This window comes from Cherax quadricarinatus, unplaced genomic scaffold (genome assembly GCF_038502225.1).
Source record: "Cherax quadricarinatus isolate ZL_2023a unplaced genomic scaffold, ASM3850222v1 Contig17, whole genome shotgun sequence".
Lineage (NCBI taxonomy): Eukaryota > Metazoa > Arthropoda > Malacostraca > Decapoda > Parastacidae > Cherax > Cherax quadricarinatus.
In genome coordinates, this window is record NW_027195043.1 from 568,193 (window position 1) to 583,643 (window position 15,451).

Consider the following 15,451-nt stretch of genomic DNA (forward strand, 5'->3'; position numbering starts at 1 on the left):
ATATATATATATATATATATATATATATATATATATATATATATATATATATATATATATATATATATATATATAATTAAAAAAATTTTGGCAAAATATTTTGAAATTTTGCCAAAGTTAGATCAAAATAATGCATGGGAAAGATCTCAAGCAGAAGGTCAAGGAATTCATAATCATATCTTATAAGGCAACTATGAATTAACTATTAGTTATGAAATTTATTAAGAGCAAAATTATTGGTGAAGATACTAACGTGTAGCAGCGAGTGCTCCTTCATCCTTGGTGACTCCGGATATGATGTCCACCCTGTTGTATCGTCTGGATCTAAGTAGGACCTCTGGATAATCAGGCAGGAAATCCCAGTCCACTCTGGGCGTCATCACGGAGGGATTGTTCAGCCACACCTGCACAACACACAGCATAGGAGATATTGTCGTATCTCGTGGATGCTGTGACAGTACTAAAATCACTGGCTGAAGATTTTATATCGTGAAGCGGCTACTTCCTTGGGGGCAGAGTACGGTTCAGCACCGCCGGCTCAGCACCGCCGGTTCAGCACCGCCGGTTCAGCACCGCCGGTTCAGCACCGCCGGTTCAGCACCGCCGGTTCAGCACCGCCGGTTCAGCACCGCCGATTCAGCACCGTCGGTTCAACACTGCCAGTTCAGCAGCGTCGGTTCAGCACCGCCGGTTCAGCACCGCCGGTTCAGCACCGCCGGTTCAGCACCGCCGGTTCAGCACCGTCGGTTCAGCACCGCCGGTTCAGCACCGCCGATTCAGCACCGTCGGTTCAACACTGCCAGTTCAGCAGCGTCGGTTCAGCACCGCCGGTTCAGCACCGCCGGTTCAGCACCGCCGGTTCAGCACCGCCGATTCAGCACCGTCGGTTCAACACCGCCGATTCAGCACCGTCGGTTCAACACTGCCAGTTCAGCAGCGTCGGTTCAGCACCGCCGGTTCAGCAGCGTCGGTTCAGAACAACCGGTTGAGCACCGTCGGTTCAGTGCCGCCTGTTCAGCGCCATGTTATTTTGGCACCGAACTATTCAACACCGGTCCATTCAGAAACAAACAGTATACGAGTGCAATGTTACCAAATTAGCCTGACGTAACCTAACCTAAACCTACCTAACCCTCTCCCTTTGTTTCAGACGATTTTAATTTTTTTTAATTTTTAATTGAATAAACTAATCTCTTAAGTATGTAATTCAATAAGTCATTGTTCAACATAAATATTTCTTTTCCTCATATTAAGCCCCGATTCCTTTCATCCTTCTTTACATTCTTTCCTCTACTCTCATCTATTCTTTAACTATCCCCACTTCCTCCTCAGCCCTAGTGGGTCCTTATCTGTGAGTCCCTTGTACTATATTTTCTCTATTTTATTGATTTGAGTTTTGAAAGAATGGTGGCGCTGAAAGTCTGGTACTAAAACAGCCTTTGCTGAATAATCTGGTGCTGAAATGGCCTGGTTCTGAATAATCTGGTGCTGAAACAGCCTGGCTCTGATTAATCTGGTGCTGAAACAGCCTGGCTCTAATTAATCCGGTGCTGAAACAGCCTGGCTCTGAATTCTTTTTCTGAATTGTCCGGCTCTGAATAGTCTGGCACTGAACTGTTCAGCGCTGAAACGGTGTGTCACTGAATAGTAAGACCTAGCACTGAAACAGTGGTCATGCCATCCGACATGTCAGTCATTCAGAGCCAAAAAGTGGAGTAGGCTCGACCCTCTGTCGGCTAATTGCAATCGAATCCCTGATCAGTTAGGCAGTTGGTAATCCATAATATTAATTGGCAATAAAGAATATAAATTGGTAATAAAGAATATAAATGAAAAAAGTAGAGAGACGACCACGAATAGAAAAAATATATTACTAATCAGCAAGATTTTTTCCTATTTTGAAAAATGTGAATAATTATATATATTATGTTCGTATCTGATGTATATAATTTTCGTATCTGATGTACATAATTTTCGTATCCAATGGATATAATTTTCGTTTCTAATGTGTATACAGCAGGGCTCTGCTTCACAGCGTTCCCTAATACGGCTATTTCAAACTATGACCAAAACTCCTATACGGCTCCCCTTGTCTTTCTAATACGGCGCGCCCCTCCCGGTTTGCTTACATTCTACGTGAGCATGTCTCTATTATGTCTGGAAATTTTCTTTAAAGTTATTGCATATTTTATATGTGTTCTGATAATTGTACTTATAATCTCTTGGGTGCATTAGATAAGAGCATAAGAACATAAGAAAGGAGGATCACTGCAGCAGGCCTGTTGACCCATTCCAGGCAGGTCCTTTACAATTCATCCCACTAACAAAACATTTGCCCAACCCGATTTTCAATGTCGTATATTACGTTAATATAGACATTTCCATTAATCCATCTATGTTATTTTTTCAAAATTATATAATAAATAGGCTACGTAACATATAAACATGATAAATGCATCTTACAGTAGAATAAATTAACATAATTATGAGACATGGTAGCCAGGCGACTTGTAGGAGTGACCACAAGAATAACGTTTTCTCTATTTCAACATCAAAGAAAATGTGTGCACTATATTATTGCTAGGGAGTAACTAGAAAATTATTCCTTTCGTATGCCTTCACTCAGAGCGTCATTTCTTCTAAAAATGGTGTTACATGAGAATGGGAGTGTTCACCTTTATTTATTCTACTGTATTAACGTGGAGACAACTTATACACAATATAAAGTGTTTTATGATGTAATATAAACGTGTATGAACCAAAATCAGACGTGTCAGTTTGTTTACATTATGTGTGGGTGGGGTGGGGTGCCCTGGCTGGCTACCATAATTCCCACACCTGACTTCTACAAATACATACAACTTGTCTCTCGCCCTACACTAAGACTACAAATATTTTATGGTAAGTAATGGGTGTACTGTGTGTTTATTTTTTCTTGTTGTTGTTTTTAATGCCTAGTTCTATTGCTAACTTAATATATGTTAGTGTGAACTTGTTATCTGGCATTTACATGCATTTATAAGTGGAAAAATATGGCGTTCTGCTTTCCGGCGATGTCTGCTTTCCGGCAGTAGCTAGAACTTAACCTGCTGTATACGTGGGGCCCTACTGTAATGATTTTCGTTTCTAATGTGTATAAAAAAAATTTATCCAATGTATATAACGATTTTTTGTATCAAGTGTGTATAATGCATATCTGGATTAAAATTTTTTCTAGATTTCCAAAAAGAGCATTCCTTAGACTTCCAAGAAGCTGTAAAATGTTTTTGGAAACTACATAGTATTGCAGGACTAAAAGGCAGACTATTTTAGTGGATGAATTTAAAAACAATGGATAATCTATATATGAGGAAAATCACTTTGAGGATGGGGGGAAGAATATTACCTGTAGTGTCCGAAAAATGGCTGCACTTGCCCTTGTAGTATTTTTACTTTACATAAGTGATTCACTAGAAGGGATAAATGAAAGTGGAGAATGAATTAAATGAGCCATTTTGAAAAATATTTGAGGTCATGCTTGTTACTTTCCTTCAGCTTGAGAATTATATTTTTTACTGTTACACAATATAAATAACAAAAAATATTAGCATATTTATATTTACCACGAAGGCTGAAGGAATGGCTACCAAGTCATCTAGGGGCTGTTTCTGGAGACACAACAGTAATTCTTTAGAGACGAGGGCACCAAGTGTTTCTTCTGCATCAGAGCAGTTGAACGCCAGACCGATGGCGGTAGCGACTTGTTTGTGGTCGCTTCGTAGAGCCCAGGGACTCAGCGATGATCCGGACTGCAATATCGCACGCCGGAATAACCCTATTTATGGGCGACAAAGTCGTTAATAAAATCTGAGAGCTAATGAAGGTGTGTTCACCCATATGTACTCGCCTGTATGTGGTTGCATAAGTTGAGTCTTGGTGCCTGGTTTTCGCCATTCAACTCGCCGCTTGCCATATTCACTTCTTAGTCATATGAGCCCTATCTTACTTTATCTTAAAGCTATATATGGAACTTTCCCTACTACTTCGAGGCCATTCCACTTCCTGATCACTCTTAGACTAAAGAAATGCTTCCTTGCATCCCTGTGGCCCATCTGACTTCTTACAGCTATTCTCTCGTACCCCTTTCCAACCTCTCACTCTATCATTTCCTATTAAGTTTGTGATAATGGAGGGCGCTTAAGACTTAGAGAAGAACATGTGTGGTGTTTCCCTATACAGTAGACGGTTTCAACGCAGATTGGAGGTATTATAAAGGAGTATTTCTGAAAGGTATACTAGGTATAGTGCTTGTAAATGTAATGTGTTGATCAAGTGTTGACACTGAAACACTTGTGCTACATTTATGCATTCGGAAAACTAATTTGATAGGGCGGATAGGGGACCGATAATGTAAGTGTTGTAAATGTATGGAATAACTGAGAAGTTATTAAAAGCGTTCTTGTTCAAGAGGAGAATGAAGCTCAAGTTATGAATGAGAATGTATTAGCTTTGGCAAAGTGGCTCTTGCACAAAAATGTGAACTGTGGCCATAAATATTTAGTGTTCAAAAGAAAGACTTCAAGAGAATTATATGCTAAAGTGTCAAGGAGATGCTTACTCAAAAAATAAAAAAATAAAAAACTGACCTCCTTTACGGGAGTTGTCACAGTAACTGTTTGCTGATTGTACAGTGCTATTTGAAGATTCATTAAAAGAAGTTTCAGAAGTTCCTGCAGGAATTTAGAAAGTTTTGTTAAAAGACAAATTTTGTGAAAATGTAGAAATGAGCGAAGTGATCAGAGAGCGTATATACTAAAATTTTTAATGCATTAATAAGAGAAAAATGTTAAATCTTTGACAGGCTTATTTTTTATATAAATTAATAAAAAATAAGTCTGTCAAAGATTAAAAAGGTTGAGGTTTGATGCAGTGTCTGAGAGAAAAGTGAGGTACAAGTATAATGAACATAAGAACATAAGAAAAAAGGAACACTGCAACAGGCCTACTGGCCCATGCGAAGCAGGTCCATGTCCCCCCCCGCATTAGACCAATGACCAACCCCCGGATTAGTCCAATGACCCACCCAGTCTGGTCACCTCCACTCAAGGATGGAGCACTGCACCAGACCCAGCAGCACAAGCTAGTCAGGTCCAACTCACACCCACCCACACCCACTCATGTATTTATCTAACCTATTTTTTAAACTACACAACGTTTTAGCCTCACTAACTGTACTCGAGAGTTCGTTCCACTCATCCACAACTCTATTACCAAACCAGTGCTTTCCTATATCCTTTCTGAATCTGAATTTTTCCAACTTGAAATAAGGAATGAGCATAAGGAAGAGAAGTGTAAGTTAGAACAGTTAAGTTATGGAAGGAAAAATTTAGGGAACGACAGATTCTAGATTCTAAAGTGTCTGAAGGTGGCAGTGAGTTAGTAACCCAAACATCCTGAAATTTAGTTCACATATCCCTATATGTGAACTAAATTTCATGTTATGTCTGAGGATAAGCAGAATAATAACAGTTAAGGGATGATAATCAAATATCTGATCTTGAGTCTTTGAAAATGAAATTTGTAATTCAGTGAGCCATTATTAGATTATAATGACTGTCCTGGAAATACAGCTTAATATAATGTAACTCTAAAGATATGTTTTAAAATCTCGACTTACTGCTTTTTTTTTTTTTTTTTTTTTTTTTTTTTTTTTTTTTTTTTTTTTTTTTTTTGAGAAAAAGTCGATGTGTTTACACATTCATAATTTGATTATCAGAAAATGCAATCTGCTTGGATTACTTTGAATTATACCATTAACATTATATAGTCATTCCCGTATGAGTTTCATCACAAAAATGAATATGCAGTTCTTACCTCTGGAGTGCGGTGACAGCACCTGGAGATGGGCTGACGCGGCACCGGCGCTCTGGCCGAAGATGGTGACCTGGTTAGGATCACCGCCAAGGTCTTGAATATTGTCCTGCACCCAGCGCAGAGCCAGAGTCTGGTCTTTCAACCCCAGGTTACCTGGCAGCACTGAGTCCTCCGTCGACAAGAAACCTGAATAAACAAGTCTCTAATTATTTTCACATAGCTGAATTTGCAAGTTAAAAGCTGTTACTCGATACTAATCTTGCATTAAATAGTTTAGAAAGCTGACAAGTTATGCTACATTTGAAGAAGCCAGTGACTGGCGAAACGTTTCCTCAATAAAAATTCCCTAATGTGTCACAAGTGTCTATTTCTTCAAGTATGCTCGTCGAAAAATGAGGATGCGGATGCAGATGCGGATGTAAGAAATTGTGCGGATGTTCTGCAGACGCGGATGCGGATACGGGTATCCGATACATCCCTACTTGAAACCCCAGTCACGAAAGTCGACTAGCACTGAGGCACCAATTTACTGCAAGGTGAGAGTCTTTCGTGTCTCTCCCCGGTATAATTAACCTGGGTAATCTGGTTTGTAAGCTGAGTGGACTACTGTTGAGAAACTGGTCAGCTGCCTTAACATTCGATATTATCGGATATAATGTGACTAAGAATAACTTGCAATCATATGCTATTGCCAGACAGCAAGTTAATGAAGATAAATTTGAAGGAGTTTTAACCTACTGAAGAAAGTAATCTTTCTAAATGACAAAGACTAAGTACATTTAAAACTTGAAGGGTTGGTTCTTGTTCGTCACTATTAGGATATTTTTTTACACGGCCTATTAAATGAGCTAAGGTCTTTAATTACAAATCAACCCATGTTAAAGATATACTGCCACACGCAGGATGCTACCAGCAAAAATCCAGTAATAGCCAAGTACCTACTTGGGGTTAATCGAACATGTGCAGCAAGCAATGGAACCTCGGGTACCTTCTATGTTTCCTTACTCCATGGCGATAATTTAATTAATATCCCATCATAATTCAAACTAAGTATGTTTTAGTATTAAGTTGCAAATAGCCTCAAAGTCGGCTGAAGAAAGAGCAATGCAATAAAAACTCGTATAAATTATATATATGTTCTTGGAATTGCAACCAGAGAGGAATGGCCTGTCACTGAGAAATTAAGTCCAGAATTAACAGAGATTAATCATATGAACAATGACGTATGTGCGATGTTTAGGTGTATGAAGCAAACAGTTAAGGTGCAGGTAGGAGTGTTTACGTTAAGGTAGGAGTGTTCACGTATTTCATACTGAAACTAAGCAAACACAAATCATTTGATAGGTACCTAAACATTAGTCCTTCATTACTAAGTGAATATTAAACCTAGGTAGTTAGACGAACACGAATGAATCGATAGATTTATCCATAGGTATAGTCAACACTAATCAATTACTAGCAAAGTGAACGATAATCCGTGGATGAAGTGAACATTTATCCATTGGTAGCTAAGGGAACTCGAGTCTTAATTAACTGATGTCCTGATGAAATGACTATCCAATATGCGTGAGATGTTCAACAAAGCTTGATGCATGTTGTCAGCAAAACAGCCAATTCCCGAAGGAAGCATCTCAAGCTGGCGAAGTCAAGTTGACAAGATTCTTAAGAGAAATTGTCCATCAGACAGCGATGATCGCATCAGATGATGCGACTTCCTAATTATCAACTTGCCTTACTGATCCATGAAACTATAGGGGTTACTGCAGCGCTATATGACCCATGTGGGTTTAATTTTGATGGTAATACTGTCATAATAAAAATACAGGGATTACTACATGGCATCTGAATGGAGACAGTCTATATATAAATCTCCCAATGAGTGGGGTCTCGAAGACACTCGTGTCTCGGTAATCAGAATGTCGAGCTTCATTTTTCCAGTTTAAATTCTTCAGGCTACTTACACCCCTGGAAGGATGTAACTAAGTTTTTCTTTAATGAATCTTACAATTATAAATAAATTTCAGTATCTTCGAGAGACATCAAATAAAATGGAAAATGGCGAGAGAAAATAATTGAATAAAATGGAAAATCTCTAATTAAGTTGCTAGCACAACCACAATATGCACCGTTAACTACAATCAGACTTGTGTAACCATTGTCTAATAATTACCTAAAGTTCCAAGACGATATTGAATAGTGACGAGCACCACGTCCCTCGTCAGTAGGACGCTGGGAGAGTATTCGTCAGCTCCTCCCACGGTAAAAGCTCCGCTATGGATCCATACCATCACCGGGAGACTGTTGTCAACATACTGTGGGAGACACCAACACCTCATGAAAAACATCGAACTTGTAGAATTAAACACTTTTGCAACGTCTGGGAGTTTTTATTATGAAAACGTTTCGTCCACAAGTGGCTTCCTCCCAAATGTTGCAAAAAGCGTCCTAATTTTTCAACTTGATAAATTAGACACATGTGCAACTCTTGGGTATCTTTATTGAGGAAACGTTTCGCCACACAGTGGCTTCATCAGTCGATACAAAGGAGAATCTTGAAGAACAGGAGGAGAATGAGGTAATCAGTCCCTCAACCTTGAGTCGATGTGGTCAGTCCATCAATCTTGAATAGAATGATTACCTCGTTCTCCTCCTGTTCTTCAAGATTCTCCTTTGTATGGACTGATGAAACCACTGTGTGGCGAAACGTTTCCTCAATAAAGATACCCAAGAGTTGCACATGTGTCTAATTTATCAATATGTCGGTTCTCTGAACCATTCATCTACAATTTTTCAACTTGTCGATTCTCTAGAACATTTACATAATATATAACTAGTGTTCACATTTAGTATTAACAGCTTTGAAAAAAGCAACATTTTTCAGCACTGACATTATTTTTGATCCATCTGACATCCTGGCGACAGTAGTGAAAAACTGTTCACAGGGCTCTGGTGGCCTGGTGGTTAACGCTCTCGCTTCACACGGTGAGGGCCTGGGTTCGATTCCCAGCCAGAGTAGAAACATTGGACGTGTTTCTTTCCACCTGTTGTCTATGTTCCCCATCAGTAAAATGGGTACTTGGGTGTTAGTCGACTGGTGTGGGTCGCATCCTGGGACACTGACCTAAGGAGGCCTGGTCACAGACCGGGCCGCGGGGGCGTTGACCCCCGGAACTCTCTCCAGGTAAACTTCAGAACCACATCTACTGGGACAACCTTAGTAGAACCTTCTCATGGTTCCGTTGTAACACAAATGCTCCATCAGTTATCCAAGACTTGAGCCAGTAAGAAGTTAGTTTATTCAGGTATACACAAATACAGTTACATAGAATTATCATACATAGCAGCGTATGTGTAGAGAACCTGGGATAACCCCCCAAAAAAGTTCGTGACTTATTTCCACTGGGATCGTTTACTATCTTGTAACAATGTTAGTAGAATTACCGATAATGTTAGGCCAAAGGACACGTGTGCAATTACGGCAACATTTTATTGTGGCAACATTGCCACAAATAAAATCTTGCATTAGTTGCATGTGTCAGGTTATCTTGTATGGTGAGCTGATGTCGGTATGGAAACTGCACGCAGTTAGTTCAGTCGGTATTTACCAGTCATTCTGGAGTATTTAAATGGTAATTGGTTTAGAAAGACACGTAAGCAAACACTATAACATATAATGTCTTTCTACCTCTGTATGTTAGAAGTGATCAAGGTCCCAGGACCGAAACGTTTTCTAATAAATATGTTATAGTGTTTGCTTACGTGTCTTTCTAAACCAACTTGTCGGTATTTATTACCAAGGTTTATACCAAATGGTAATTAAACCGCTTAGCGGTGGGTTTGTAACTCAGTGAGCTTTACGACTCGCTTGCCATGAGTTCTAACCTCCACCCGTACCGTGGCTTGTAATCATGTTACAAATTCGTGAGTCATGGTAAGTAAAAGATTAGAGCACAAAGCTGTCATAAGCTGGTTTTACTTACATGGGTCTTCAGACAACATTCCTGTTAGATGTGGAATGACGCTTATGTACAGTTCAGGACGTTTATTAGAGGAAACGTTTCGCTACTAGTGGCTTCTTCAGTCCTAAAATACCTTCAAGACTACGGGACTGATTACCTCATCGTTTGTATCTATAATTATACATACTTCATATTATGTATTTGTACTGATAAAGCCACTGTTTGGCGAAATGTCTACTAATACAGACACCTAGATGTACATAGTGTTGCACATGCATCTAATTCATCAGTCCTAAAGACTGGAGAAGACATTAGTGGAGAAACTATACATAAGTGTCCTTTTCCACGTCTTGATATCACCATATCATTTTTCATTTGTGTTGGTTAGGTTTGCACACACTAAGATGCTGTTCTAGGCACTTACAATAATAATTACCTGAGGTGTGAAGACGTTGAGGAAGAGGCAGTCTTCCTCACCCTTGACCTTCACTTGACCTTCAAGAAAGGAGTCAGTGTCCAGCTGGGGACAGACAGGTGGTTGCACCTTGCCGTCTCTCGTGCCTTCCCACGCCCCAGCCGCCACAGGGTCCTGACCAAAGAAATCAGTAATAAAGAATAATGCACAATATCGTGACCGGAACAATACACAAATAACCCGCACGAAGGAGAGAGAAGCCTCTGATAACGTTTGGGTCCGATTTGAATCATTTACAGTCAGTGTGGCATTGTAAATGGTCCAGATGTAATTTATATAATGTATCTTGAACAAGATTCCTGGAACTATTAACATGAGTGTTGCCCTGTGCACATTGCTGCCTAGGCCGTTCCCAAATTTTGCTTTCGTGTGGCTGGTAAAGATAGACTCCTCTGATCGGCTTAAAAAATCAGCCCTTGTGTATACACCACTTGTGTATAGAGCACTTGTGTCTACAGCACTTGTGTATAGAGCACTTGTGTATACAGCACCTGTGTATACAGCACCTGTGTATACAGCACCTGTGTATACAGCACTTGTGTATACAGCACTTGTGTATATACAGCACTTGTCTACAGCACTTGTGTCTACAGCACATGTGTATTCAGTATTTGTTTCCATTGCTTGTTTATCCAGCACATGTGTATCCAAGACTTCTGTATCCAGGACTTGTATATCCAGACCTTTGCATCCAGCACTTTTGTATCCAAGACTTGTATATCCTACCAGGGCAAGGTGACAACACAACCAGTCAACACCCGGACTGTATCAAGTTACTCTTAATAAGGTTGGTATATTTAACGAAGAGTATAGACGCCAGTCTGTCACTTGTAATCTCGTGATGGTATCAAGTTACTTTACATTATTTTACTTTGCCTTGATGCTGGAGAGAGGCTCTTGATCCATGGAACAGGACTTGTCTTCACCTTGCATGGATTGAATTTGTACAGAAACAATGATCCCTTTGGCTTTGGATTTTCTTTGATTAAGATATAACAATTGTGAACAATGTCTTTACTGGCTGATGCATCGCGTGATATAGATGGAATATTTAGAGCAAGAAGGTACAAAACCTTGACTGGAGTAATACACAACCCGCACAAGGGAGCTTACGATGACGTTTGGGTAAATGCTGCAATCTGGCCGAAACGTCGTCGTAAGCTCCTAGTGCGGATTGTGTATGGATTGACAGTTTCATGGATTTCGACTCTGTAGGTACAAATTTTATTGGTCTCTGAGCAATAACTGGAAAATGCATCTTCTGATCTATATATTTCTAGTGTATCAAAGGAAACAGTCTCTTGATGTTAGGTTTACGTTATCACTTTTATCCACCAAACTGGTTTCTGTGAAATGACCGGAAAATCTCTTATGGTATGAAATAAGTTATGCTATGTTAAGTCATTGTTCTTTTATATGTGTATGTTTATGGGATCTCAAGATCATTAAGCAGCAATCTAATGGTTATAATTATAACCATGATTTTTCAAGGGGTGGAGGGGTAAGCCAGTGGAAGGCTTCGGTCAGTTGACCAAAAGCTCTAGTTGTGGATCATCATATGACTTAGACCCGCGTCAGGAAACACTTGTTCTGTTTCCTGATAAATCTTACCTAACCTAACCTAACCTAAACTAACCTAACCTAACCTAACCTAACCTAACCTAAATCTTACCTAACTTAACCTAACCCAAATCTTACCTAACCTAACCTAAATCTAGCCTAACCTAAATCTTAACTAACCTAAATCTTACCTAACCTACATCTAACCTAACCTAAATCTTACCTAACCTAACCTAAATCTAGCCTAACATAAATCTTACCTAACCTACCCTAAATCTTACCTAACCTAACCTAAATCTTACCTAACCTAACCTAAATCTTACCTAACCTAACCTCAATTTTACCTAACCTAAATCTTACCTAACCTAACCTAAATCTTACCTAACCTAACCTAAATCTTATCTAACCTAACCTAAATCTTACCTAACCTAACCTCAATTTTACCTAACCTAAATCTTACCTAACCTAACCTAAATCTTACCTAACCTAACCTAAATCTTATCTAACCTAACCTAAATCTTACCTAACCTAACCTCAATTTTACCTAACCTAAATCTTACCTAACCTAACCTAAATCTCACCTAACCTAACCTAAATCTTACCTAACCTAACCTAAATCTTACCTAACCTAACCTAAATCTTACCTAACCTAACCTAAATCTTACCTAACCTAACCTCAATTTTACCTAACCTAAATCTTACCTAACCTAACCTAAATCTTACCTAACCTAACCTAAATCTTACCTAACCTAACCTAAATCTTACCTAACCTAACCTAAATTTTACCTAACCTAAATCTTACCTAACCTAACCTATACCTAACCTAACCTAACCTAACCTAACCTAACCTAACCTAACCTAACCTAACCTAACCTAACCTAAATCTTACCTAACCTAACCTAAATCTTACCTAACCTAACCTCAATTTTACCTAACCCTAAATCTTACCTAACCTAACCTAAATCTTACCTAACCTAACCTAAATCTTATTTAACCTAACCTAAATCTTATCTAACCTAACCTCAATTTTACCTAACCTAAATCTTACCTAACCTAGCCTAAATCTTACCTAACCTAACCTAAATCTTACCTAACCTAACCTAAATCTTATCTAACCTAACCTAAATCTTACCTAACCTAACCTAAATCTTACTAACCTAACCTAAATCTTACCTAACCTAACCTAAATCTTACCTAACCTAACCTCAATTTTACCTAACCTAAATCTTACCTAAACTAACCTAAATCTTACCTAACCTAACCTAAATCTTATCTAACCTAACCTAAATCTTACCTAACCTAACCTAAATCTTACCTAACCTAACCTAAATCTTACCTAACCTAACCTAAATCTTACCTAACCTAACCTAAATCTTACCTAACCTAACCTAAATCTTACCTAACCTAACCTAAATCTTACCTAACCTAACCTAAATCTTACCTAACCTAACCTAAATCTTACCTAACCTAACCTAAATCATACCTAACCTAAATCTAACCTAACCTAAATCCTACCTAACATTAACACCAAAACCATTGTTGAAAATTGATATATGTACAAAATGCATTCGTAAAGCATTCTGATTATTATAAGGTGGTCAGTCTAACTTTTCTAAAAGATGGGTTTGATTGTTGAATAATTTAAATAACACTTTTCATTCGAGAATTTCTGAGTGTCGTATCTGATTATCTTCAACCCTTCTAAGTTGCTAACTTAAATATGCAACTTATGCGTCAAGCTTAATGTGCTTTGTGTAGTTTAGGATATTAATCTTTTTGGTCTCTCTGAAAAGATTGAATTATAATTTTTGAATTATAATTTACCATTTTTTATTATGGCTTATAATATCTCTTATGGTTCCCTTCAATTCTTCAACGTTAATAAACAACATTATCAATTTATGCCGCACTCTGCACTATTCCAATCTCGTGCACTGAAGCACTGGGGACTGAGGTTATAGAATAAGGGGAAACCTTTACGGGGTTCCTCAGAGACCGAAGTCCATCTATCGGTACCATATACTTTGGTTGGTATACTCAACAGGCTTATTTCTCAATAATTCTTACACTCTCCCTCCCTGGTTCCTTTTCCATTATCGTGCCGAATAGGTAAAACTTGCGATTTTGGCTTAAATAGCAACGCTTTTCTTGCCGAATAAGGCATGCGAAAATTTGTGTATGCAATATTTTCGCAAAAAACATTCTGAACCTAACGAAAAAAAATTAAATTATTGTGAACTTGTCTAAAAGACATTTAATTGGATTAGGCTAAATTAAATTACGCATGTTATAATGAACGTATAAGATAAAATTTTAGAAATCTCTTAATTTTTAACGAGTTCTTGCTAAATGACCAATTATATCTATTCGGCACGATATATATATATATATATATATATGTATATATATATATATATATATATATATATATATCTATATATATATGTATATATATATATATGTGTATATATATATATATATATATATATATATATATTTTTATATATATATATATATATATATCTGTGTATATATATATATATATATATATATATATGTATGTATATATATATATATATATATGTATATGTATATATATATATGTATATATATATATATATATATATATAATGCAATAAGATCACAGTAAACAGGTGATTTCAGAATATGCAAAACAACCACTCTGAAAGAATAGAGAAATTCCAAGCGCTTTCGTGACTACTCACATTATCAAGGAACTATTCGTGAGTAGTCACGAAAGCGCTTGGAATTTCTCTATTCTTTCAGAGTGGTTGTTTTGCATATATATAATATTTAATATTATGCAACACAATCTCAAAAATGCGATCTCGACAATACAGAACAAGTCACAAGAGAATAGAAATCTTTTGCTCAAGATTTCTATCACCGTATGGCTTGTTGATGTCCCTTACTCTAAACCTGAGGTCATCAACCGGAGGCTGGGCGTAAGGAATGCCCTTGAAAGCGTAGAAACTCCTTCCGTTAACGGCTTCCTCCTTGAATCCCTGGATAGCTCCTTGCTTCAGCCTCACCACGAAGATTTCATCTTCCTGGGGTAACACAATCGACCAGACTCCTCTCACCAACATCACATACGTCCACAATATCATCCTGAAATTGCAAAATTTAGAGAACTTTCTGATGTTTCTTTTAAAACATTGGCAAGTGTGTGAAGCAAAATAATTTTTTTTTTAAATCTCTTCATGTTATTTTCTGGTGTCCCACTCGTAAAGGGTTACACTGATGTTGAAGGGCTCTTGATCTCAGGAGTGAGAGATTTACCAAACTGCAGCAGGCCAGGGTTCGACCCCTCACGACACAATGTCCCGCCTCAATAGACAACACATCGTATGTGTCACCTTATCCACTCAGCCATCGATTCTACAAAGATCATGCACCCAGCAGAGCTAGGTGTTTTTCGTGATCTGAGGACACTCGTGGCAGTGGTACGTACAAGCATTAATTTTAGCCTCCTGTCCTCGGATCACGAAAAGCACCTAGCTCTGCCGGGTGCGTGATCTTTGTAGAATCGATGGCTGAGTGGATAAAGTGACACATACGATGTGTTGTCTCTTGAAGTGGG

At 38.2% G+C, this 15,451-nt stretch overlaps 1 protein-coding gene across 1 annotated transcript in view; it reads right to left on the reverse strand.

Annotated features, from left to right (window-relative positions):
- LOC128704496 (venom carboxylesterase-6-like) overlaps positions 1–14,978 on the reverse strand; it is an 81,812-nt gene extending 66,834 nt beyond the window's left edge. Inside the window, exons 1-6 of the mRNA XM_070079794.1 lie at positions 14,781–14,978; positions 10,249–10,401; positions 8,024–8,165; positions 5,854–6,039; positions 3,603–3,814; positions 254–404 (exon numbers count right to left, since the gene is read on the reverse strand). Coding sequence (XP_069935895.1) covers positions 254–404; positions 3,603–3,814; positions 5,854–6,039; positions 8,024–8,165; positions 10,249–10,401; positions 14,781–14,978 — 1,042 coding nt within the window. The remainder of the gene's footprint in view (positions 1–253; positions 405–3,602; positions 3,815–5,853; positions 6,040–8,023; positions 8,166–10,248; positions 10,402–14,780) is intronic.
- Between the last annotated feature and the right edge of the window lie 473 nt (positions 14,979–15,451).